Here is a 27,509-nt window from a genome sequence, read left to right as displayed (position 1 = left end):
AACGCATTTAAAAACTGCTATTCTCTCTCTTGTGAGTTTGGATAACCTAGATTCCGTTCATTCGGAGTCTGCAAAGGACGAGAGCGCTGCCCTGGCATCTCATTTCGAACGTCGCCGGCATCGGCCATCTCTATAGGGCATTGATATTGCGACGTCTCACAAGCGTCACGCATCGCGTAACACACGAAGCGTTCGTACATAATCGTCCGCCGATTGTTCGAGTAGTATGATCGTGTATACCGGCGGGGAGCAGGACAGCTGCCCGCTTCTTCCTTTCCACTGTTTATTCCTAATTGTTGACGCGTCCAAGTGAACGTCACTTCCGCGAGGGCGCTTGACGAGCGTTATCGATGCTGTTGCGTCGTCTGCACCGCGTATACCTCGCACTCTACGAGACCTACTGCCGAAGTGCGGGCGACGGCGAGGACTTCGCAAGTACGCCGACATGAAGGGGTTGGTTGTGGCGCTGCTGCTCTGCGCGGCCCTCTTCTCCGCACTGCTGCAGCGATCGGGTGAGTCATGCGGCGTTAGACGGTGCTTGTGCGGTCTTAGTTTGTCATTGCTGGAAACCACGCAGTAGTATAGGTTCAAAGGTTTCTATACGCTTTTTGAGCATGCATGCACTGTGGCCGTCTCTGACGTTTCGTATGTTGCACTTGTTAAAAAAAATTATGGCGGTCTACGTGCCAAAACCACTTTCTGATTATGAGGCACGCCGTAGTGGAGGACTCCGGAAATTTCGGCCGCCTGGGGTTCTTTAACGTGCACCTAAATCTAAGTACACAGGTGTTTTCGCATTTCGCCCCCATCGAAATGCGGCCGCCGTGGTCGGCATTCGATCGCGCGACCTTGTGCTCAGCAGCCTAACACCATAGCCACTGAGCAACCACGGCGGGTGTTGTACTTGTTATTTCATCAGCGATGAACAATGAGACGTCATAAAAATCGGCGCGGCCTAAGGAAACGAATGTCTCTACGCAATGGCATAAGCCTTGACAGAGCTGCCGCTTAGAATCGAACGATTGAAAGGGTAGGACAGGGGAAAATATCAACATAGTACAGAATGCGGAAGCGAGAAAATCGGAGTGGAACTGTACGAAGAAATGTTGTAAGCTGACCAGATAATTCGCGTTTAGATGACGTATTCTTTTCGAATACCGTTCCGCTAAACTTCGCTATACATTATTTTTATATACCGTATTGTAGTCAAACAACTAACCCTGAGAGCGCTTATACTCACGCTCGTATACCTGACTGCCAAAAATAATTATGAATGTTTTTAGAAAAGTACTGTTTAAAAGCTACATGCGGATTATTTAGGTAAGGAGGGACTGTGTAAAGCTTAGAATCGGCCGTTTGTGCGTTGTTCGTTTGTCGGCAGAACGAATCACTCATCAAGGTTCCTGTATGAAATGTTTAGACGCGCGCACGCGCATCGTAGCTGTCTGTAGGTATATTGTGCAATCGTGTTGCGGTAACGCAGACTTTTTCCAGACTTAGAAATGTAGTGTTGGCGTGTTCAACGCATTATGATAGCATTTATATCTACAATTTGCGGTACTTATGTTCCAGCAGAGCAATGACGATGTTACATGTTCATTATTTAGCAACAAGGACAGTGTCAGGTTATTTTCTCTCACTCTCCTGTAATCACAATTTGCTACGTTCATCACGCTCAAAATTTTTTGGCGTGTACAGCCTTTGTTAAAGGTATGCAGGCCACTCCGCTCCTTCACCACAACTGGTGAAGGCAGAATCTACTGAGAATTATGCTTGTACTCACTCCCCAAAATTCGCCACAGTGTTAGTACTGATGTTTTGTCCCAGTTGTTCACATGTGTAGCATGAATTGATGTGGCTAAGACTCGCAGCGTTACATGTACTTCTGGTATTTCAACGAAGACTATAAGTAATACTTTGGAACAACGAAATAGCAGTGACTAGGCATTTTCTTTCCGGAAACAATATTAAAGTGGACGGACCGCATTGGACTACGACGATGTGAATAGCTATTTCACAAATTATTTTAGGGCACACGTTGAAATCGCTGGATTGAAAAAGAGGTCAATCGTCAAGGGACGTCCATTTACGTAGTACTGTATCGTGAGACTAGCACAATTTGTGCGACATTATTTGACCCAAATATTAACAGAATACATTGGTGTCTTGCGTAGCTTTGTCGTAGCCACACTACATGCCCTCCTGATATTTTATGTTGCTGACCATTACACTTTCTTTCAAGAGCAATGTGCAGAGGCTTATGTGCAGTATTATTTTTGAATCATCGCCGTGACAGATAATAATAAATAAGAATTAGCGTCGGTGCAAGAGCTTCGAGCGTAGAAAAATAGACATTACCATTGTGTAACAGAAATCAATGGATATTTCAAGGGTATAATTTGGCTTTGCGCCTGTGGGCTTTGTTCTAAGCAACGGAAAAACTGATTTCTTTTCAGAGTGTCTCTTTAAGAAGCAGAAGTGCGGGAAGATCATAGCCGGCAAATTTGTGAGTAATCGACACGCCACCTTTTCTTTTTGGTAGGCGATTTCTGCTTGTTGCATTGCATGGAATGTAACCAGTACACCTCTAATCTCACCCTCCCGTTTTTCTTCTCAGACGAACTTTTTTGGTCGCACGCCGTACTGCTCTTACTTGTGCCGATCGTTTCCCCCGAAGATGGAGCGTGAGACGGACGGGACACCTTGCTGGGTAAAGTTTATTTCTTGCGAAAGTTTGGTAGAGTAAGTTTTAGCACTGTAGTAACATGGATAACCGCGAATAGTGGAGGCCTGGCAGCGAACAGGGCTGGAATGTCTTCCACAACAAGCAAGTGTGAGATGATTCGCACTTTTCGAGCAGCTATAGTTATATCGTTTACAGCCCGCAGTTCGATTGCCCCATTCGCCTATTCCTTCTGTGCAGGCAACAATAGAGCATTCGCACGCAGCATAAGAAAAGCGCACTTACAGAAGTCCTGGAAACATTTGGCCGTCGGACTCCATCGCGCACAATATCTCTCTGTGCAGCTTTTTGTCTACTTTTGCGGGGGGGGGGGGGGGGGGGGAGGTAGAAAACGGTACTGTACATCTTGAGCTATGATCATTACGCAATCAACACAGTGAAAATGTCTCGTAGCAGATGTGTCACTATATGACCCGAATGAAACTCGGCGGCTTCAAAAATAGCATAATGAAAGACGATTCGGGCACTTCAGCGACTGCTACTGAGGCGGGTACGGGGTGTAAGAGTTGTAGGTCGTAGGGAGGAACTAGGCGTACAGGATTAATTTACAGATATATACATTCAAACAGCGGATACGTTCGACAGTCTAGCGTGGCTCCCAAATGGAGAACGCAAGACGAAGTATACAGCATACAGCTTACGAGCACGAAGCTCCAAACACACTGCTTGTCGAGCACGAGCACACAGTTGACGAGCACACCCTAACAGCCGACAAACAGCTGCTTATAAACACTCCGTCCTCCCTAGATCCCTAGGTGAGGGAAAACGGCAGTTCACTGCCAGTTCGTAGCGTCCAACGTCATCGTAGTTGACCCGCCTTTTTGGAGGAGGAGGGCTCACGCACACACGTACGCACTGGTTTCACTGCCCCCACCGAGGTGAGACGGATTTCGCAGAACTGTGTCTTGCCCAAAGGAGGCGCCTCTTATTCCCCGATCTGACACCCGCAGCGTGGCCGCCGTGGTTCTCCATTGTCTTGCGTCTTGAAAGGCGCGTGGGACGGTGCCGCCAAATACGTTCCCTCGGGAACTACCTCGCTCCCGAAAGGGAACTACCTCGCTCCCGAAAGACCGGGTGGTGGTGGCGAGTTGACTAACAAAGCCTGGTTCGTCGACCTCGTCTCGGCATTCCCGCGACGAAGAGGTGTTGACACGGCACCTCGCGGTCCCTACGAAATGAATCACCGCAGCGGGTGTTGAAGGCTTCCATTGTCTCTTCGGGGAAGCTCGCCATGCTCGCAGCTGCAGCGGGCTGAGAAAACTTAGCATGTCGGCACCTCTGCAGGCCGTCCCTAACAGGGGTCGCATGCTCTTGTGGAAAAAAAAAAAAGAGAGAGAGAACTGCAGCAGAGTTCTTCAAGCCTCCTCTTTTGCGGAGGGTGAACCAGATCGGAGAAAGCCCATTCTCGTTTCTCAATAATAAAAAGGGGCGTCTTTATAGAACGGCCAATAAAGCAGGCAAAAAATTCATGACGTGGCAAAGATACAAAGTATGTGAGAATGAACATCAATCGATACTTAAATGCACACATCTGCGCTTGTACAGCCATCATTTAGTATCCTCACTGGGCCTTTCGATTTTCAAAGTTCTGGCAGCCAGCTAGTTCCAGTCCTGATAGGAAGTCACGTGGGCTAGGATCCCAAGACAACCCGAATCTGCCGGAAGTTTGCAAAATCGAACGCCGGAAACTCGGAAATCGAATGCCGGACAAATATAAACATGCTACCAGCACGGCAGCGCCCGGCGAGGCTGGCGCGCGCTCGGCGTAGTCGGCCCATTTATGCGTTGCCAGCTTGAAAATATATAGTTGCATTCAGGGATACGATCACTTTCGCGCGATTTCGCGCGACTCGGCGCAGGACGCGCACTGGGCCAACCTCACCTTGCGGAGCGCAACAGATGGCCTCCGACGCGTACGTTAACAAGACGCGTAAGTGATTGTAAACTCGACAGCAATAGCTCGAGGATCCCTGCTCGCAGCGATCACGTCGCCCACCTGCGACATTGATGAGTTGGCGTTATGTCATCACTTCACAAGACACGAAAAAGCAGGATATCGGGTACGTCTCTCACGCATACAATTTCGTGCCGCCCGGCTTGGGCTTCGATTTCAGAAAGCTTGTCGCGGCTGATGGTGCTTCTCATTTTCACCCTAAGGAGCTGGGGACGCGGCTGGCGCATGACAATGCACGCCGCCTGGGACCAGCGAAAAGTTTCACACGAAAAACAACATTGGTCGCGATCATGAGAGCAACAAGCCAGTGTACGTGTGTCTAATGTACGTGTGTCTGTTACTCAATCAGTGCATTCTTAGATCAACGGCCTGCAGTTCGAACACATATCGGCTTCTAGCTGGCACTCAAGCATGCGACGGAGAGACGGAGCGAACACGGGCTAGCTGCAAAGCCTTCGCTAACTGCTGAAAAAGGAGATATCTCCGCATACATACGCGAGATATGTGAAAAGGAAGGCCACCAGAGAAAGACGAACCCAAAAAGATAACGCTAGAAGTAAGGAAATCCGTAGATGACCGTAGAGAGTTGGCTGAGCGAGGGAAATTTATGTCCTCAAGCGCCCGTGTTGCAAACCGCGAAGTCCCCGCAAAGATGGCGGCGTGCATCCATCGCCTCTTTTAGTCGTCTGCTAGCCAGAGAACTTCCAGAGAGCAGCCAGACCAAAATCGTCCTGGCAGGTTATGGCAGCCCGCGGGTAGCCAGAACCGTCCAGCCCGAGCAAAACGAACGCCCGGCGGAAATGCGTGGAGCGGTGGGTGGAGCAACCCGAGAAAAACGAAGACGCTCTGGCAGGCTCTGGCAGCCCGCGGGTAGCCAGGAGTGGAAAATCGAAGACGCCCACTGACGAATAACCCTCGGCGATTCTGGCGCATAATAAATCCATGTTCTCAGCCTGACATAATCGTAATTCTGGTGGCTACGTAGTTGCTGAGTTACAGTGTGCAGAATTACTATATGACACATTATGTTCAGTCTTCACCTGCAAAGACGTCACTAAATACTCTGACTTACCCGCAAGATCCGACATCGGCATGTCTGAAATTGCCATTAAAGAGTCGGAAATTCTTACCTTACTAAACAGACCAAAAGCTTCATCTGCATCGTGTTAGTAAGTAAGTAAGTAAGTGGTCCTGATCCCTTTTGACTCAGGGCAGGCGTTTGTCAACGCCACAGGAGATGTTCAGAGTACAAGAAGGAAAGAAAGTAAGGAGAGAAAACACAAAAGAACTTAAAACACAGTTTTGTCACAGTCTGCGAGTCCGTCTGGTTGGTCCGGTTTGTTGTATTCTAGGTTCCAGTCGCCTCAGATTTCACTAAAGCCACGACAATCCAATCCGCCAGCGCTGCCGGTTCAAGTCAGCGCGTCCTATGGCGTCCTATATGCGTCGCTGCTTGGTCGGCCGTCTTTATTTTAGGAGTTCGTGTAGCTGAGGAGGTCGGCTTCAGCGGCCACTCGCTGTAACTGGGCGGCTCTAGCCGGGCGATATCTGTGTGGGGGTTTCCTTCACCTATTCGGCTCGCCTGCTCAGTCGTTCCCACTGTTCTAGCCGGATCTTCGTAGTCTCGGCGCGTGCTGTTCGGTCCTCCTCGGTGAGACCAGTCAGGGCCAGGCTCTCAGCCAGGGGGCACGATCGGGAAACTGCGGGAAGTCTCGAGGAGGAAGAAGGCTCAAGAGATGCAAGAAGGCTCAAGAGATGGCGCCACCATCCTGCACGTGCAGTGTTACGCACTTGCCACGCGCCCCTTCTGAAACCTTCGCTCCCACCGCCGCGGTAGCCCTCCTCCTCTATGAACTCTAGCAGATAACATATCAAGTTTCGTCTGGCACTCCTGCTCCTCTCCTGCTGGTCGGCCGCCCCGTCTCAAAAGCAGTCTACTCCCTGTACCTCTATGTAACCACACCCATTCCTGTGTACTCCATGCTTAATAAACCCAGTTAACCACCGTGAACAAAAGTCCAGTGTTCTATCGTCCACTATACGAGACATAACGAAACACATCGGATCACAGCGGATTTAATAACAGGCTTGTCAAGAATGCGTCACAGGGTCTCTCGCGAGTACTGTCCGCCATATTCACGCACTTTTTAGTGGTTCCATTCCTCAAGACTGGCGAGTAGCTAAATGCATTCCAATTTATGAATCAGGCGAACGTTTCTCACCCCTGAACTACCAACTAATATCATGAACCAGCACAATTTGCAAACCTACGGAACACATTATTCATTCGCAAGTTATCAACTATCTCGAAGATCACAATTAAAGTAATGTTTAAGTAGCAGTACGTATCCAAATAAGACTACTCTTGTGACACAAAACCCGCTGTATTTCTTCACCACTTGTATTCATCTATAGACGCCGGACTCCAGGTTGACGCTGTTGTCTTAGACTTCTCCAAAACTTTCCATCGTGTGCCTCATTACAGGCTCCTAGCTAAACCTAATTTAAGCACTTAATATTGATCCCAATGTTTTAGAGTGGACAATTGATTTCTTAGCATCTAGGCTACAGAACACCTCTGCTAACAACGCTTATCTGCCGTGTCGATGACATTGATCTGTACAAAACCGGACTTCTCGCTTCATTCTTTTGTCTGCTATTGATCTTACACCAGCGTTTCTCTCCACCCACCGGGTTTCTCCACCTTGCGGGTTTCTCTCCACCTTGCGGGTTTCCGCAGAACTACTACGTCAAACCAGCGTTTCATCACTGAAGCATGTGCCGATTTACAAGCGCTACCTCTTCGCCGCAAATCAACGCGTCTTTGCCTGCTTCACAAACTTTATCATCATACTTCTCTTCATTACGATTTCTTTCAATCCCCGCCGGTCGTCTTTCCACGCCGCGATCGCCATATCAAGATCAAGCGCACACCGTGTCACACGTTACATTATGCACCATCTTTTATACCCCACACCATCATTGAATCGAACAGCTTGCTATCTGATATTGCCACTGAGACCGACCGTGTAAAATTTCACGGCATGCAACGCTCTGTGCATTAGTTGCCTTTTAATTAGCGTTTTGTTGTCTGTGAGTTACTATAAAATACTTGTACTAATACCGTAGACTGTGTGAGCGTACATTTTTTAACCGTATGGTTGTGCTTTGTGCATTGTTTCTTTTCTTTAATTTTTATGATTTTTTGCATTTGGTTTCTTACTAGCTAAACCCTTTTGGCGTACGTTTGTTCTATACTTCATTTTGTTGTTTATTGTGTCTACTACTCTCTAATCACTTTAATGTTGGTGCTGCCCCCCCCCCCCCCCCCCCCCCCCCCTTTGTGTAGTACCCGCAACAGCATGAGGACCTTAAAGGGTATGGTAAATAAATAAATAAATAAATAAATAAATAAATAAACTCGGCTGCATTTATCAAATATCCGCAGAATATAGGCAGCGCGATTTGTTTATTTCAGAAAGTGCGGTTTTAGTAAAACGAGCAAATAATATTGTTTAAATGAGTCAAACTCGGTATCATGCAAGAACTTCAGTATGGTTCCATACACTGACAGTTCGCTGGAACCCGCGTACTGAAGTGAGCTGGCTGGTCACGCCAGACTTCAGACCCTTGCCATGATATGTGACTGGGAAGCGCGCTTGTGTGCGGGTGTTAACACATTCGTGCGTTGCGCTAAGGTCGTCAGAGATAATAATCTGTAGATTGTTACCGACTGCCGCTTAATTACAGGTTAGCCGGACATTTTTGGGTTTCCGCGACTGGATTTTTCGGCGGTGACACTTTAACTAAGATCAGAGTGGACTGTTACCATTTTCGGTTGATAGTATGAAGGACACACAATTGGCTTTGCAACGTTAGGGCAACGACGACGACAACATTGATTGGGAGAATGGCATGTCAGAAGGAACACTAAGGATGTGTTCTAATACTCGCCGTAGACGGCAATGCAGACGGTGAAGCGGACTGCGGCCATGTTAAGTCTCGTTCCAGTTTTCACGAAGGCGTCCAAGTAGACAGCTTCGCGAAGAAAGCATCGAAGTCAAAAAATACGCAGGCGACCTTCCTGTCCAAACAAGATGGCGGCTAAGCAGGACGCTTGGAAACTCGACGGTCTGCGCACAAGAAAACGTAGACACAATTTTCCTATGCCTTTAATGTAAGTTACATCGTGCTTTTTATAGTTTCGCAGGCGCAAAGACTTCAAGTACAGAAATAATGTGTGCTTTTCTCAACTATTTTTTTTTTTTTTGCAGCCGCGAAGTGGCGTCATGTCGCATAAGTGTCTTCCAGACTGCTCGAAACACGTTTCATTACTTGGCCTCGAAACTGTCTCTGCTTTCTCCTTAGCTGTCTACGTAGACTGTCTCCGATCCTGGCCGGAATTGGAAAACACCCTTAGCTGGTTCCTTAGCATCTTTCACCTCTCATGTTCTCTTTCTTTTTTGCTATGCAAGGTATCAACGCAGTTATTTTCAAGAAGGACTGTTTTCTATATGCATGGAATTGTTGTCTTAAGCGGTTAACTTCAAATTTACTTTGATATTGCTCTTACAAAAACGGTGACGTTGAAGGCATCGACAAAAACACTTCGTAGTTCTTGAGAAGGCCTGTCCATGCAGTGGTTTATTATTAATGATTGTGAAATTGTGCTGTGATTCTGTTGTCTTAATAATAATAATAATAATAATAATAATAATAATAATAATAATAATAATAATAATAATAATAATAATAATAATAATAATAATAATAATAATAATAATAATAATAATCAGATTCACTGCAACAGGAAGGCATAACCAATCTCAGGTTACCACTGTGTTGCGTTATCCAAGGGAATCTGATAGTTGCAGATCACTTGACCTAGTGTACTGCCGCCCTCAACGGCGTTCATGAACATTCACAAACAATAGAAAAGGAATTAACTGAGACTCTCAAGCACTTTGACACGAACGTGGTAAACAACAAGCGAGAGAAAAAACAAAGAGAAACAGTTTCAGCCTTGATGTGTTTCTCGTTCAGAATACTTTGCTTTCTCTCACACTCGCTCACTGCATCACGCACGACGTACTCACTCTCCTGTACAAATGAAAAATTCCGAAAAATTTCGGGGGCGTTTCCGGGAAACATCGGAAACATTGAAAATGAACTCTGTGAAATGGCGAGGTAAACAGAAGTACAAATGAGAAACTACGAGAAAAGAAGTTCTTTTTTTAGGTTCATTTTTCTGATCGTCTATCTACCGTTTTTTTAAAAGCTGTAAATATATGCTTGATGATTAGTGGTGCCAGCACCCTGCGTAGCTTCACGGGTGAATCATCGGGTTCACAAACCATTCACTGTTGTTATTTTATTACTCACAGCATCCCATCGGCATTATTGAAGGAGGGATGATATCACAATATGAAAAATAACAGAAACATTATACATGGTAATTTAATTATCAAACGTTTTCTCTATCGTTCTGTTCTATGTTTCTCACTTTTTCTGCCGTTTCACCGAAATTTCCTGTTAATGATTTAGCCATCACTGTGAAGAACATTTTTTCCCCACACTTCACTTTCTTATGGGAGTAGCTTTTACTTGCCCCATAAGTGCAGTTTTCATGGAGTGCGAAAGAGTCAAACGCTGGGATGCGCTCGTAACAGATCATACAAGCGCAGATAAACATGCTGCATGTAGCATATGAGATATGACATGGCATCCGGCATTACGCGACACATCCAAATATTGCCTAAGCGAGTATATATAGCCATGCTATCAGTGGCATGCTATCAGAAGCTGCATCTGTTGCGGAAGTTAAGACCACTTGGCTCGCGCATACGAGAGCTATATGGCTTTGCTTATGTGGCTGATGAAGCTGCACACGAAACGTTGACTGAGAATAGTGAGGAGACGAACAGTTTCTACTTTCACTCACAGTATTGAACTAACTCTTCACTTTACCGCATGAGAAGTGGCTTTATTAAAATAAAGAAAGACTCAGTCGTTCAGATGAACTGAAAAAGAGCGAAACATTTCTAAATTGAAAGGATGTCTCTTTTTTTATCGATTGTAAAAAAATTGCTGTAGTAAAAGTAGACATTTTCCGGGCCTTTGTTCTTTGACGCTTACTTTTTACGTTGGGCACAAAATTTTCAGGTACAACAGTAAAAGGAAACACAGAAGAGGATGCACAACGTCTTGAGCAAGAAATGAGCAGTGCGTCTAACAGAAAGAGAGCAACAGTGGTTATTCGGCGCAGATATAAGCAAAGGCTGACACAACAATAATAGTCAGTCAAGCGACACAAATCTGACGGCTAAAAAGCCAAGTAACTGAAAGATGTTTATAAACATGAAAGTGTGAAGATTTCATAGAGCAGTGACTCTTTCGATGAAAAAATATCAAGAGTTTAGTCTTCTGCAAAAAGACAAGCATAAAGCAACCGAAGGATTAGGAAGGTTTCTCAGAACCAGAAATTATTCGGCCGCAGCTGCATTTAGTGGGTTAGATACGATTCACTGATCTGAGATATTGCTATCGCCTCGTTCGCAACGGCTAATTCAAGATAGTCGCTCATGCCAACTATCTTTGAGTGCGGTTGTCTCTGTGATTATAGGCTTAGGTCCCGACTTGGTAAAATGGTAACTCGATTGGCTTAAGGTTGAAGAGATATCGTCATCATCATCATCAGCATTATCCTGTTTTATGTTCACTGCAGGACGAAGGCCTCTCCCTGCAATCTCCAATTACCCCTGTCCTGCGCAAACCGATTCAAACTAGCGCCCGCGAATTTCCTAATTTCATCGTTCCACCCATAGTCTCCTGCCGTCCTCGATTGCGTTTCCCTTCTCTTGGTACCCATCCTGACACTCTTATGGTCCAACGGTTATCTAATCTACGCACTGCATGACCTGCCCAACTTCATTTTTTTCTCTTGATGTCAATTAGAATATCGTCTATACCCATTTGCTCTCTGATCCAAACCGCTCTCTTTCTGTCTCTTAACGTTATGCTTAGCAATCTTCGTTCCATCGCTTATTTGCGCGGTCCTTAACCTGTTCTCAAGCTTCTTTGTCAGTCTCCAAGTCTCTGCCCATATGTCAGCCCTGGTAAAATGCACTGATTGTACACCTTGCTTTTCAATGATAATGGTAAGCATCCAGTCAGGAGCTGGCAATGTCTGCCGTATGCGATCCAATCCTTTTTTATTCTTCTGTGAATTTCCTTCTCATGATCAGGGTTCCCTGTGATTAATTGACCTAGGTAAACGTACTCCTTCACAGACTCTAGAGGCCGACTGGCGATCCTGCAATTTATCATTATCTTTGTCTTCTGCATATTAATCTTTGTTGGAATCGCACCGCTGGCACGAGTTGATGGGGTCTCGGTGCTGACGCCCGTTATTGCCAATGGGTCGCAAGCCCCAAGGGTAGCGTTGGCCTGGCGGCCTGGGGCACTGGAAGCATCCGAAGGTCCCGGCAAAGCATGAGAAGACTGGTAACAGAACAACTTGTTTATTCTAACATAGCAAAAGAGCGGCCGGTCAGGTCGACCGAAGTGGAGAGACGGGAGAGCACGTAACTCAACAGTACAAATCGGAGCCTCTCTCCTGGCGTCCGGGGGCAGCTGCTCTTATACTCTCGGCGTCGCGGTCCAAAAGGGAAGGTCACGGGATGAAGGTCACGGGATGAAGGTCACGGGACGGCGGAGCATGAGCCCACGACGGCGCGCACAGTCGAGCCGAGAGACCTGCTGAACCGAGTGTAGTGACGCATCGCCAACCCTCACTTCGGGAGCTCCGCTCCCCGGCTGCCGCGCTTTGACAAGCGTGGGCACACACACACACACGCACACACGAGACACGTGGCACTGAAACACGCCTGGACACGCTTGGCGGGTAGGCGTTGCGGCGGCGTCGAACGGGCCAAAATGTCCGCCGCTTTGAACAAAGCCCCGGCGTCCGTTGCACCCGCGCCGGCATTACCGCGCGTTGTAGGCGAAACGTAACAGACCGCCCCGCCGGGGGAAGGAGATCCCGATGGTCAGGGGACTGCATCCGCTGTCCGGAGGGATGTCGCTCGATGATGCTCATAACCGAAGTCGGGCGTCCTTTGGCGTTTCTTGAGCGCAGTGCACAGAGAAGGCCTCGTTCTCACGTTCAGGTGCACACAGGACACTGCAAAGTGACTTCGGGAGAGTTGACTTTTTTGTTCTCGTTTCCGGCAAGCGTTAGAACTACGCCGAAAGTCAACCGCTCAGTCAGCAAGCACGGCACAACCCTCACTAAGCCCTGCCAGGCTCTTTCCCCTTTTATACTGCTGCCTAGTTCCTTACAGTAGTTTAGCAGCACTCAGAACGCGTCCAGAAATCGGAAAATTGCACTAGAAAGCACATCATCACTTTGAAACACTACACAAAAGCAATAAGTTAAAAATCCTGCCTCAGGAAGAAAAACATCAGTAACAAGCAATTTTGAGGCTGATTCCCACGTTAGGGGCTTCGACTTAAGCCATCGGCGTTACCGTTGAGACTCCCCTTTTTGTAACGCACCTCAAAGGAATATTGTTGCAAAGCGAGGCTCCAGCGCAGGAGGCGGCCATTTTTGGGAGAGATGGTCTGCAGCCATTGGAGAGGGCAGTGATCCGTTTCAATGATAAACCTCGAGCCGGCTAGGTAACATGACAATTTCTGAACGGCCCACACGATACACGCACACTCTTTCTCGGTGGCGCTATACGCCTGCTCACGACTGGTCAGCTTACGACTAGCATACAGGACGGGGTGTTCTACTTCTCCATTTTCCCGGTGGCACAGTACAACGCCCATGCCTCGCTCACTAGCATCACACTGAACAACGAACCCTTTTGTGTAGTCGGGCGATCGTAGCACAGGCTGGCTTGTTAGGGCGCTCTTTAGGGCGCTAAAAGCTCTTTCCTTCGTCTCATCCCAGACGACTGTTTGCGGCTCTGTCTTTCTTAGAGCATCCGTCAAGGGAGCCGCGATATCAGAGTACCTGGGGATGTACCTCTGATAGTAGCCGGCGACACCTAAGAACGACCGAATATCGGTCTTCGTGCGCGGTTGCGGGAAGTCTCGCACAGCGGCCACCTTTATTTCAGAGGGGCGGCGACGACCCCGACCAATCACGTGTCCGAGGTAGACAACCTCGGCCTGTGCTAACTGGCACTTGGGAGCCTTGACTGTCAAGCCCGCATCGCGCAGGCGGGTTAGCACTGCCCGCAAGTGCGCCATATGCTCAGGCCAGGATGCGGAGAATATCGCTACGTCGTCTAGATACGGTAAAGCGAATTCTTGCTGTCCCCGCAACACTTTATCCATGAGGCTTGAAAAGCAGTATGGCGCGTTCTTCAAACCAAAACTCAAAACTTTAGGACGGAATGTCCCCATTGGTGAAATGAACGCCGCATACCTACTAGCCTCTTCTGTAAGTGGAACCTGCCAATAACCCCTGACAAGATCTAGGGTGGAAATAAACTGAGCGCTACTCACTCTCTCAAGGCGCTCCTCGATGTTAGGGATCGGATAAATTTGATCCTTAGTGATGGAATTAAGCCTGCGGTAGTCGACGCAAGGACGAGGTTCCTTGCCCGGTACCTCAACTAAAATCAAAGGGGAGGTATAATCACTCTCACCCGCTTCAATAACACAGAGCTGTAGCATTTTCTTTACCTCAGCCTCCATAATATCGCTCTGGCGGGGTGACACCCGGTACGCCTTGGATCGTACTGGCTCTGGGGAGGTAAGTTCTATGTCATGAGTAAGGACAGAAGTCCTACCAGGCCTCTCAGAGAACAGACCTTGAAACTCTTGTAAGAGCTGGTGTAGTTCGGTTTTCTGCTCAGGCGACAGCGATGCTTTACTTATTAAGTCACTAATGACTTGATCGGTGTCTTTCCTGTTTGTCACTGAGCCTAGTCCCGGAAGCTCGACCGGAAGCTCTTCGGGCACGTTTACCATCATGCACACCACTGCTTCCCGTTGCTTATAGGGTTTGAGCAGATTACAGTGGTAAACTTGTTGTGCTTTCCGCTTTCCTGGCAGACTCACCACGTAGTTAACGTCCGACAGTTTTTGAACAATCCGTGCTGGGCCCTCCCACTGCACGTCGAGTTTATTCTTTAGCGATGTGCGCAATATCATGACCTCATCGCCCACCTCAAAACGACGGGCCCTGGCTGTCCGATCATAATAAACCTTGGCCCTCTGCTGGGCCTCTGCCATTGCTTCACCTGACAACTCCTGTGCCCTTCTTAAGCGTTCGAGGAGCTTAAGCACGTACTCTACCACGACTGGGTCGTCGCCCCTGCCTTCCCATGATTCTCGAAGCATGCGAAACGGAGATCGCAGCGAGCGACCGTACGCCAGCTCAGCTGGCGAGAACCCCGTAGCCGCATGCGGCGCGGTCCTTAATGCAAACATCACTCCCGGCAGACACAGCTCCCAGTCAGTTTGATGTTCAAAACACAATGCTCTCAACACGCGCTTCATGACGGAGTGGAGCTTCTCAACGGAATTCGACTGGGGGTGGTGCACTGAGCTGTGTAACAGCCTTACCCCGCACCTTTCGAGAAAGGCTGTCGTCAAAGCGCTAGTAAACACTGTACCCTGATCTGACTGGATTTCTGCAGGAAAACCAACTCGCGCAAATATGGACAGTAGTGCATTGACTATCTCAACTGAGCTGAGTTCTTTAAGCGGCACTGCTTCAGGGAACTTTGTCGCTGGGCAAATCACAGTCAAAATGTGTCGGTACCCCGTGGCTGTTACCGGCAGAGGTCCCACTGTATCAATAACGAGCCGTCTAAAAGGCTCCGTAATGATAGGTACCAACTTCAACGGCGCCCTCGATTTGTCCCCTGGCTTGCCCACCCGCTGACAGGTGTCGCATGTCTTCACAAAGTGGTCTGCGTCCCGAAAACACCCTGGCCAATAGTACTCTTGCAAGAGACGGTCCTTAGTTTTCTTAACTCCTAGGTGTCCGGACCACGAACCCCCATGCGACAAGCGCAACAGATCCTGACGATAGCATTGAGGCACGATCAGCTGATCGAACTCCACTCCCCTGCGGTCTAGATACTTCCGGTACAGGACCCCACCTCTTTCCACAAAGCGAGCATTTTTCTTGGCGATACCTTCCTTGACAATGCAGCGTATGTTTTCTAGGCTGCCATCCTTCTTTTGCTCGGCTATCAAAGCCGACCGGCTGACTTTTAGCAACCTGTTAAGTCCGTCTGACGTAGGCGCGATGAGCAAATCTGGAGACAGCTCTTCTAACTTTCCCGTGTCGGAATTTTCCTCTCCAGTATCTGGTGCCTTTAACGCTACAGGCTCAATTTTATTCAGTTCGGGCGTGCTCTGAATACCAGCTTGCTGCGCCTCTGACCCTTTCTTATCTTTCAACAACGTCGGCCCCGCAACTACCGCCTTTGCAGCGAGCTCCCGAACCTTCGATCTGGTTAAGGCCTGAACGCTAGCCTCACCAAACAAAAGCCCCTTCTCGCGCAGGAGGTGATCGGACCTGTTCGAAAATAGGTACGGGTACTGGGGGGGCAGCATAGATGACACTGCGGCCTCCGTCTCAAGTGCTCCGAAAGGTCCTTCAATAAGCACTTTTGCTACCGGCAGACACACGCTATGAGCTTCCACTGCTTGCTTGATCCATGCGCACTCGCCCGTGAACATATCGGGTTCTACGTAAGAGGGGTGAACTACATCCATTGTAGCTGCGGAATCGCGAAGCACTCGGCACTCTTTCCCGTTCACGAGGAGGTCTCGCATGTAAGGCTCGAGAAGCTTCATGTTCTCGTCAGTGCTGCATATAGACAAAAACACGACTTGTGTTTTTGTTTCTGGACACTGCGCCGAAAAGTGACCCGGCTTCTGGCACGTATAACAAACGCGCGCTTGCCTCGTCTCGAACCGCTTTCTGCGTTCGGCTTCGGTTGCCGCCGTCTCCTTACGTTCGGTCGGACTGCTTTCACTCGCATCCGCACTACGTGTATCCCCCTTTGCTCTCATGGGTGTGAACTTCGGCCTCTCAAACTTGGAGCCAAATTCACCCTTTTGACCGTCCTTAGCTCCGCGAGCCCGACGCGTCACAAACTCCTCGGCTAACTCAGCGGCTCTAGCCACCGTACTAACGTCTGGCCTATCCAAGACCCAGTACCGCACGTTCTCAGGTAACCGACTATAAAACTGTTCTAGCCCGAAACACTGCAGAACTTTCTCGTGGTCACCAAACGCTTTCTCTTCTTTGAGCCACTCCTGCATGTTTGACATAAGCCTGTAGGCAAACTCTGTATATGACTCACTTCTGCCTTTCTCATTTTCCCGAAACTTCCGACGGAACGCCTCCGCTGACAGCCGGTACTTTTTTAGCAGACTCGATTTCACTTTGTCGAAATCCTCTGCCTCCTCTCTCTCCAAGCGAGCGACTACGTCGGCCGCCTCGCCGGGTAGCAAAGTGAGCAAGCGCTGTGGCCACGTTTCCCGAGAGAATCCCTGCTTCTCGCACGTTCGCTCAAAGTTAACCAGGAACAAACCAATGTCCTCTCCAAGCTTAAACGGCCGCATCAGGTCAGTCATTTTGAACAATACTCGTTCTCCTGCACCGTGTGCCTGACTTCCATTACGAGCGCGTTCCATCTCTAACTCGAGACGCTTCATTTCCAAAGCGTGTTGACGGTCGCGCTCTCTTTCTTTCTCTTGTTGCTCTCGTTCTATCTGTTCTTTAGGTTCGCGCTCATCTTTCTCTTTCTGTTCTTTAAGTTCACGCTCCTGTCTTTTTGCCGTCTCCCTCTCCTCAATGGTCTCAAGGCATTCCGACAGCTCGTCATCCTCAGCTTCTAACTCAAGAATAGCCCTTAGCAGTTCTGGTTTTCTGAGTTTGTCTGAGACATCCAGACCCAACTCTCTTGCAAGCTCCAGCAATTTCGGTTTGCGCAACGACTTCAAATCCATGGCTGCTCTGAATGCTGCTTTCCCTACTGCCTACTATTGTCTTGCCGCAAACTAACCCGGCAGCAACGACAACCACAATTACCAGCTCTGTTTCTGACACTAACAAAAGCCTGGCAAAACTCAGAAGAAGAAAGTCCCGCACTCACCAAACCTCGCAGCCAAGAATTCAGCGCAGTCGTTCCGCTGCAGGCAACCAGTCATCACACAGGGCTCGTTGCACTGCTCCCGGATGGTCGTTGTGCTGCTCAGCATACAGTCAACCGCATCTCTTCGCTGCTGGCCTCCGTTGTCGCGATCCCACCGCTGCCACCAGATGTTGGAATCGCACCGCTGGCACGAGTTGATGGGGTCTCGGTGCTGACGCCCGTTATTGCCAATGGGTCGCAAGCCCCAAGGGTAGCGTTGGCCTGGCGGCCTGGGGCACTGGAAGCATCCGAAGGTCCCGGCAAAGCATGAGAAGACTGGTAACAGAACAACTTGTTTATTCTAACATAGCAAAAGAGCGGCCGGTCAGGTCGACCGAAGTGGAGAGACGGGAGAGCACGTAACTCAACAGTACAAATCGGAGCCTCTCTCCTGGCGTCCGGGGGCAGCTGCTCTTATACTCTCGGCGTCGCGGTCCAAAAGGGAAGGTCACGGGATGAAGGTCACGGGATGAAGGTCACGGGACGGCGGAGCATGAGCCCACGACGGCGCGCACAGTCGAGCCGAGAGACCTGCTGAACCGAGTGTAGTGACGCATCGCCAACCCTCACTTCGGGAGCTCCGCTCCCCGGCTGCCGCGCTTTGACAAGCGTGGGCACACACACACACACGCACACACGAGACACGTGGCACTGAAACACGCCTGGACACGCTTGGCGGGTAGGCGTTGCGGCGGCGTCGAACGGGCCAAAATGTCCGCCGCTTTGAACAAAGCCCCGGCGTCCGTTGCACCCGCGCCGGCATTACCGCGCGTTGTAGGCGAAACGTAACATCTTCAACCCCACTCTTACACTCTCTGTTAAGGTCCTCAATCATTTGTTGTAATTCGTCTGCATTGTTTCTGAATAGAACAATGTCATCGGCAAACCGAAGGTTGCTGAGATATTCACTGTCGATCTTCACTCCTAAGCTTTCCCAGTTTAATAGCTTGGATACTTCTTCCAAGCACGCAGTGAATAGCATTGGAGAGATTGTGTCTCCCTGTCTGACCCCTTTCTTTATATCAAGTCAAATGAACTCAAGTTTATTTATTTTCATCATTAAAGGAAAGACATTAAAGTTTTGCATCCATCCATTAAAGGAAGAAGCAGCCGCCTCAAAGCTGCTGCTTATGCACATTAGCTTGGAGGGGCGGCTGCCCCGAAGGTTTGACAGCAGTGTACAGCGCGATCGTGCTATCGTAATAACTACGTTAAATTTCGCTTGAATAGTCACAACAACAACATATACTTTCGGATAAGCACAGAGCAAGAAAACCAGAAACATAACAAACACAGTTATACGCTATAGAAATGGGTTGCATATACATATGTTAAAATTTAGATGCTCCATACAGCGGCAAACGACAAGCAAAACAAAATTCAACCAATACGGGCTGAAATAAATGTACAAGCTCCTCCGAAGGACGGCTGCCAATGCAAAACGTCGGTACGTTTCCAGGTATAATTCGCGAAGACCATTGAAAGAGAGCATATAAAAACTAAGTAGGCCGTGAAATGAAATTTTCAAGGTAGGGGTTGTGCGCGATTCTTTCATGTTTGCTGTAGGCTACTACAATTGACCAAAGCCTCATATTGAAATGGAATTTAGAGATGATATGGCTTGCAGTTAAAGAACTGTTTTAATTTGTTTTACAATGTGTCTTACAATTTGTTTTACAAAATATTGTTTTACAATGTGGTGTAATAATAACTGTATTATTAGTAATAAAAATCACCGCCCCTTCCAGCCCATGAAGATGGCCGAACAGCAAAGCTGTGCTAGTTACACCGAGTGTTACACTATGCAAGTCAAACTTCGTTGAGCTTCGGCTTCTCGAGCACACAGCTCGGGGTCGGCCTTCCGGCTTTGCCGATGTGTTTCCGCATCTCGGGCGCGCACTTCGGCATCGGCTTCCCGGCGCTAGCGTTTAAACTCGGCATCTTTGCGCGCAGCTAGAGGTCGGCCCTACGACGACGAGCCCGTTCACGAGCCAACTCTCGCTCACGCTCGCGGTAGGCAGCTTCTTCCTCAGAAGTACGCCCTACTTGTGGTCTTCGCATAGTTGTAGGAGGGATGAAATGTTCGGAACCACTAAGCCAAAGCTCCGTACATTGGGCGCAAGGCCCACCACTGGAAATGCGGGCGCTGCAATCGTTTTGACGATTGGTTGGACTGGTTTGACAGTTGACGAGGCTGCCGGTGCTTCTTGCTGGCGCAAGAAGTGCCGGCAGCCACGCGCTCCTAGTATCGCGTTCCAACCGCTGGGCACTGTTCGTTGGTCGCAAACCGCCAGCATAACGTTTGCTTCTTTCGCGGGAGGGTGGAATCAATCATCGATAAATTCGATGCCGATCTGGCTCGATCGCCGAAAATGCAGCGTGTGACAACCGCATAAGATTCGCGTATAAGATAGCATTCTCGCAGGGGGATAGGGGTCACTCCAGCCCCTTTCCCCCTGTTGAGCTCTTCCTCTCCCGCTAGGTCACGTGGCCCCTTTTTAGCGAAGTCCGACAATGACGGCACAGGTTCCGTATTCCGCATTAACAGCTTCGCTTCAACAACAACAACAACAACAACAACAACAAGACAACCTCGAACAACGACGTTTACACGTACAACATGATCGGCTTCCGCGCCGGACTCTCGACGCAGGATGCAATGAAGCTAATAAAGCATCAGATTGTGGATGGCCGTTCCAGAGACGTCAAGGCTTTGCTCGGTCTGGACCTCGAGAAAGCTTTCGACAACGTGCTCCACAGCTTCATCGTAAAGACCATTTCCGACCTGGGTATCGGTTCCAAATTCCATAGCTACGTCAGCTCTTTTCTAACGGACAGGAAGGCCAAGCTTCGAAATGGGGACTTCCGCTCCGACGATGTGCCCCTCGGAGGGCGGGGCACTCCTCAGGGCGCCGTGATCTCACCCACACTGTTTAACATCTATGTGATTGGTCTTCCCGAGAGACTTGCACGCGTAGAGGGCGTCAAGCACACCACATACGTTGACGACATCACCTTATGGTGCTCCGGCGGCTGCGAGGGCAGAGTCGAAGAATGCATGCAGGAGGCGATCGACGTGATCGAGGAGTATCTCCGCCCCACCGGAATTCGATGCTCCCCCGCCTAGTCGGAGCTTCTGCTTTACAGGAAAGAGAAGGGAGGCAGACCCAAAGATTGGAAGCCCGTCTCCGAAAGCAGCATCAGTCTTCGCACTTGTGACGAGGGGGGGGGGGGGTGAGACCCAGGATCGACGTTATTCGGGTCCTGGGCATGCTTGTCAAACTCAACGGTGGGAACGGAACGGCTCTCCACAAGATCATCGGAAAGACGGACAATGCTTTCCGCCTCGTTCACAGAATAGCAAACCGGCACCGAGGAATGAAGGAAAACAATCTTCTCATGCTCATCAATGCCTTCGTACTACGTCACTTTGCGTACACAATTTCTATGCACAACTGGCTCAGAGAGGAAGCGAGACAAGCTCAACGCTCTCACCCGCAAAGTGGTCAAGAGGGCTCTCCGGCATTAGGACCCATACCGAGGATCTCCTCAAGCTGGGGGCGCATAACACCGCCGAGGAGATTGCCGAAGCCCAAGAACGTGCGCAACTGACTCGCCTGAGCACCACAGCGGCAGGTAAACACATCCTCGAAGAGCTGGGTTACCACCCTGCGGGATTCCTGATGGTCAGTACCCCGATATCTAGGTGCACTCGAGACAGGTTCAAAGTGGCCCCTGTGCCCCGAAACGTCCATCCCGTCCATAACGAGGGCAGATGCAAGGCCAGAGCAGCAGCCATCCTCAAACAGATCAAGCAACGAGACATTAGAGCAAGCTTCGTCGACGCCGCGGAGTACAGCGATGGGAAGACCTTTGCCATCGTTGTGGTCGACTCCAGCTGCAAGATTTCCAATAGCGCCTCCATTCGCACTTCAGACCCCGGAGTCGCCGAGCAAGCCGCCATCGCCCTCGCCCTGCTAGCCGGTCGTGGGTCCGAGATATATAGCGATTCCAAAACGGCAGTTGGGGCGTTTCAGAAGGGTTGCATCGCCAAGCAAGCTGCTCGTCTTCTTAGCAGCTCGAGTCGATATGCTCTCACTCACCATTCCATCCACTGGTTTCCCGCTCAAGTAGGGTCGGTCGAGGGTGCTCCCCCGAACCTGAGAGTCTGCTCACGAGGCTACGCGTGACCTCACCGACCGCGCTTCCTCCGCAAGAAGCACCGACTTCCCTCCTTCCTACGGCCACACGGACACTCCCGCTACTCACAACGAGATTATTAAATTATTCTACATGTCCAGAAGGCTCTTTCCACCCCCTCACCCCAAGTTGAATAGGGCGCAAGCCGTTTCGCTTAGGCTTCTACTGACCAGCACGTATTCGTTTCTGTCCGCTCTCCACGAGGCTTTCCCCGACGTGTATCGCGACGACGCCTGCCCGTCCTGCGGGCAGACCTCCACTCTAAGGCACATGCTGTGGAAGTGCGGTTCGACATACCCCAAGTTTATCAAGGAGGAGTGGGACTCGCTTCTGCGTAGCCCCGCTCTAGAAAAGCAAATCCTGGCCGTCCGGCGTGCCCGCGACCGGGCCGGTGGGCTAGACCTGCCGGTCCCGACGTGGGACTAGCCGGGTGCGCGACGAGTTCGCGTCCTCGCCGGACCTGCAATAAAGTTTCTTCACTCATTCACTTATCACATGTACGCCTTGTTTAAAAATTTCACACCCGATTTGTTTAGAACCTGTCAACCGACGTAGCGTCTTGTCGCAAAATAGAGGTCGCATGTGATGGTGTCGACGTAAAATACACAGTGGTAACCAGCAAGGCAGCACTGCTAACACATGCACGTCTCAACTGTCGCATCACTACAAACAGATGTTGAGAGGTCAGATAGGCAGCTGGACGAGTTGGTTATGTTTGATGTAAAAAAGGTTTCCTAAAAACGGCGGCAAGAAGGAATGCGCAAGACGTTATTTTTGCTTTTTTACAGGGGTGTTCGAATTACGAAATTTCATAATCGGATACAATAAGAATATCTGAAACAAATTATTTCCGAAAATCGTATAGAATGCTGAATGCCGAAACAAAGTGAAATATAAAGGGTTTGGAATTCATCTGGTTACAAAAAATAAAAACAAAAGGAGGCACATATACATAATTTTATATATCTAATTCCGTTCAAAACCGCTCGTAAAGTCAGCTGAGGAGCTTTTAGATGAGAAGCAACTCAAACGTGCTTGTATCTGGCACACCATCACAAATTACATTAATGAAACACAGAAACAACACGTAATCAGATGCACGTAGAACGTCGTGTCCGTTGAATGAGCAAACTATAATACTGTAGCTGAAGAGCATAAAAAGAATGTCGAAGTTGCAGCCGAAAGGCGAAGCATCGATTGTGATGGCACAATATTAGACAGCTATACGAAGCAACGCAGTTTTATCGGCTGTATAGACTTGCAAACATTCGTTAACTAATTAAATTAACTAGCATACTGTCATGCCCACACAGGCAAACATCAACACATCTCGCTCGATAACCGCGGACGCTCGCTGTCAAAACGCTGGACTGAGGAAGAGCGGCAGCAGCAGGGAGCTAATTGCCCTTCGTGCTGCCTCTCGCTTCAACGCGAACTACGCGGCGTAAACACAACGCGCACGAAGGCATCAGTTCTCGGCGCGCCTATATACACTAGGCGCCCACCGCAGATCGTTTTCAAGGTAGAGCCCGCGCGGCCGCGCTTAGCCGCGCCATACTCAGCTGCCGTCGGAGCAGAACGCCCCCCGCTGCTTTGCGCACGTTAGAAGAGGGCACACTTCCTCCCCGCCTTCTTCCTTTGCTTCGCGCGCGAGGTCGAGCTACCATGGTTCTCGCCTCGCCCTCGCACGCTGTCACTCGCACCGACAGGATACAGCGCGCTGCCGCGATGTTTTCGCACTTGGACTTTATGCGGAACATCACGTTGACGCCGACGGTGGAAATTTGCCTGGAGTGTACATACAATTGATATGGCAATACAAAACGGAACGGCAAATACATCATTCATGCATTTGTTGACAGTTCACGTCAAATGAGTTCATCGGGAGATGCCGTGAGAAGTGTCAGCATTCAAAGTTTAAAGGAGCATTATAGCTCCAAAGCTATACATCACGCTATAGGCAAATTGTAACTCTTTAATTCACAATAACCTGTTAAATGCAGGAATTAAAACCTGGGTTTGGCCTGCTGAACTAATCACTAAGCTCGCTCGCTTGGTCGCTTGCTTAGTCGAGTTTGTTTGAATTGTGGGTCTACCCGTGAACCTGTAGAGGCGATTGTATATTTGGCGGAAATCTCACGCATTATTATTTTCGTTTTGTTCTTTTTGGCAAGAATGTCGTCCAACTTCGTCGGACTGGGCATTCACTCATTTTTAAGCCAGTTTCATCTCTACGAATGATAAAAAGAGTATGCCACGTTGACCTTACGTTCCTCCGATTTGTGATGTCTCGGCGAAAACGTGGGCAACATTAGATTCGCCACCCATCGTTCACTATTTCCCGCTTTTCCCGCGTACGTTAGTCTTTCGCTTACTGTAAAAGCCTACTGTTTTCCTTTCTGTAAGCGTCGCCTAATGATCTAGCCGACACCTTGATACTTTCTGATTTTTTGCTTCCTGCGCGAAATGTGAGCCCGCAGATGTTGACATTACAATCTTAAGAGGAAGCTTGAGCTCCAGGTCAAGTCCAATTTCTCTATTCAAGTACATGTAGGGTGAAGAAGTGTCCCCCTGAGAGATGCGCTAGACTTACTTAGGGGAAAATTGTTGCATTTGAGAAGGAAAGTTGAATTCTAGCAAGTGCAGCAATCAAAATGCTGATTTAAAACTTCAGATGTTGTACTCATATTGCCATAAGTCGGTAATGTTCGAAAAAAAATATAGTTTAAGAATTCGTAACCCTGCAAAAAAAAAAAAAAAATGCCGCCTATGCAGCCCGTACAGGTGTTACACCATCGAAGCTGAAATGTGCGGCCCCGGTGTTTATTGCTGGGTTAATTCGGACGGTTTATTAAACTCTTTCTCAATTAGTGGTTACGTCTTTGTGTTTCCTAATGAGGTTACGGATACGTTTGGCTTGGATTTATCACATTGTTTATTTGAAATGCCACACATTGCGCTTCACGTAATCACCATCATGGAGGGGTGGAATGAGCGGTTCATTGTGTTAATCCTGCGAGTTCATCAGAGTCTGTTTGAATTATGCAACTCATTTGTGTTTCGTAATGCGTTATTCATAGTGTTTATGACTCCGTTATGCACTGTAGTTACCAAGGGATACACCGGGGCTGCATATTTCATTTAATTAAAGACAGAGACATTTTGGGACCTGTTGCGAAGTCCGAGAGAGACTGCTGCGCGCGCGCTCTGCTGCGAAAGAGAAACGACGTCATTATCGGCGTAGCCAATGGTGCGCCACACTTTTGCTGCGAGATAATTATGTCATCATGAAAATGTATTAACCCTGTCCCCCTCTGTGTCCCTTCCCTGAAATAATACGTAGATAATTGTATATGTTCTGAATGCGTAAGCATTTCTATGCCTGCCCAACGAGAAATTTGTCCGTCCGTCACGCATGACCAATGCAATGACTCATACCCCCCTAAACAATGGCCCATATCCCCGCAGTAGGGTTTCTGTGGTCGGACCACGAGTGTTTCACCTAGGCATATACAGCTTCGCTGTCAAATTAATAGAACAGATACGGGACTTTTGTGAACGGCACCTGTGCGCACAAATGAGGTGTATGAGTGTACAGCTCGCATGAAATCGTCACAATGCTTACGAGGGCTCCGCATACGTCCTAGTCCCAAATAAGTGGCGCATATCAGAGCAGTTTATAATACAACAAAATTGCAGCTTTAGATGTTTTAATACGTGCTGCTTACAGTATTGTCATATCACTATTGATTACTGATAGAGTTAGAGAGTTGAAAACTTGATACTTGAGATTTTTTAAAATTTCATTTTTGCATTCCTCAACAATTTTTGTAAAAAAAAAAAAACTGCCTAAATAAGACATCTGCTTCATACAGTCAGGGTATTCTCACTTTGTTTTTTTTGTTTTTTTATTGAAATGCAAGGAACCTCACCAAATGCGGTGTAATTGATACCTAGCGAAACTGTGGTCGCACATATTTAGATAGGAGCTCCTGCGGTATAAAAGCTTCCTCTTACATACATGCTCGTTTGCTTCACCTTCTTTCAGAGTTTTCGTGGCAAAGGCACTTGCCAAGGAGGACGATGCACAACGCGCGCCTGGAAACGTGTCGTCACTGCTCGACCGGTGCCTCCACGCCCGAAGTCCTCTGCCTAGCGGTGCCCGTTGGACGACGGCTCCGCGCGGCGGCGCGCGCGCCAACCTCCTCGTGCCCGATTCGAACAACGTCGTTGAAAACAGAGGCTTGCGCACTGACCAGTTGATTATACATTACTTCGACACCGTAATGCCTGTAAAAAAATAAGGAAACAAGAACAGACCCTTACTGTAGCCCAACTACGGCTTGGAGCTTGTAGAAGGTATTTTGAAGCAGGATGATGGGACGGGGGCAGAAAACACACGCAGCAGGACTAGCGACCACTGCCAGCTAAATGTTTTTTTTTTTTTTTTAAGAAGTACCAGCCGTATTCATAGCCACGTTGAAAACACCGAGAAAAACGATCCTGTTCAGCAGTCATGCGCCCAAGGTGGCACTACGACTACAAGTGTTCATCTAAAAATAGCATCTATTGTTTAAATAGGTTTAGTCACGCCGCGATGACACACTTTACTGTGGATTTTCGTTTTCTTTTTACTTCTTCAGGAACGTGACACTACTATAAACAGCAGAGTACATGACTTTTTATTGCCGTGAGCTGCAAACTGAGTGGTATCACATTTGATCCTAGCTTTTTGACACTATCATTTGGTCTATAAAATGAGCTACAACGCTTAACACTTTCAGTGTACAGTCCAAGTGAGGTGATTCAACAAAATGGTAACGTTGTGCACTTCCTTGAATGCAAATAAATGAGAGGTTTGACACTTACGAGTATTTCACGAAAATTGCCCGGTGAATCTTGGAAAGCGTGGGGTCAAAATTACGAGTCTGGAGTCAGCCAGGTAAGTAGAACTGAAGGAACAACAGGTGGAGCTTAGTAGTGTTCAGTGTCACAATTTGTAAAAAATAAACAAAGAAAACGAGCGGTTAACTAACACCCGGAGAAAGGCTGCCCAACCGTGGGTTAAAGAAATATCCCAATCAAATTATATAATAATGAGTTCTAGCTGGATTAGCAGGTACATTTTACAAAGAATAAAAAATACGCCGTGTTCTATTGGTAAGTATATCTAGCCACCAAAGAACCATTCCTAATGCTATTGGACATTTTATAAAGGAAGCAAAGTGAAGCATTCGGCACTTCGCTCTAAATGTAATTCCACTCGTGATGACTGAGAGAAGTGGGAGAGACAGAAACAAGGACAAGCAGGGAAGTTAACCAGGCGGACGTCCAATTTGCTACCCTTCACTAGGGAGAGGGAGTGAGGCATTGAAAGAAAGAAGGAGAAGGCGAAGACGAACAGACTATATACAAAGCGTCCTAGCTATAACTTTAGCCA

General features: G+C 48.5%; 1 protein-coding gene across 1 annotated transcript; it reads left to right on the top strand.

The window, feature by feature from the left end:
* Positions 1 to 306: 306 nt before the first annotated feature.
* On the top strand, positions 307 to 26,937 carry LOC126525173 (uncharacterized). Its single transcript, XM_050173225.3, has 4 exons — positions 307 to 512; positions 2,457 to 2,506; positions 2,618 to 2,710; positions 26,118 to 26,937. Exons 1-4 carry the CDS (start codon positions 446 to 448, stop codon positions 26,223 to 26,225), a joined length of 318 nt encoding a protein of 105 aa, XP_050029182.2. The 5' UTR covers positions 307 to 445; the 3' UTR covers positions 26,226 to 26,937.
* The last annotated feature ends 572 nt before the right edge of the window (positions 26,938 to 27,509 follow it).

The sequence above is a fragment of the Dermacentor andersoni genome, chromosome 3 (assembly GCF_023375885.2).
Source record: "Dermacentor andersoni chromosome 3, qqDerAnde1_hic_scaffold, whole genome shotgun sequence".
Taxonomy (NCBI): Eukaryota; Metazoa; Arthropoda; class Arachnida; order Ixodida; family Ixodidae; genus Dermacentor; species Dermacentor andersoni.
The sequence above is the reverse complement of the archived record's forward strand: the minus strand, read 5'-3'. Positions and strand labels throughout refer to the sequence as shown.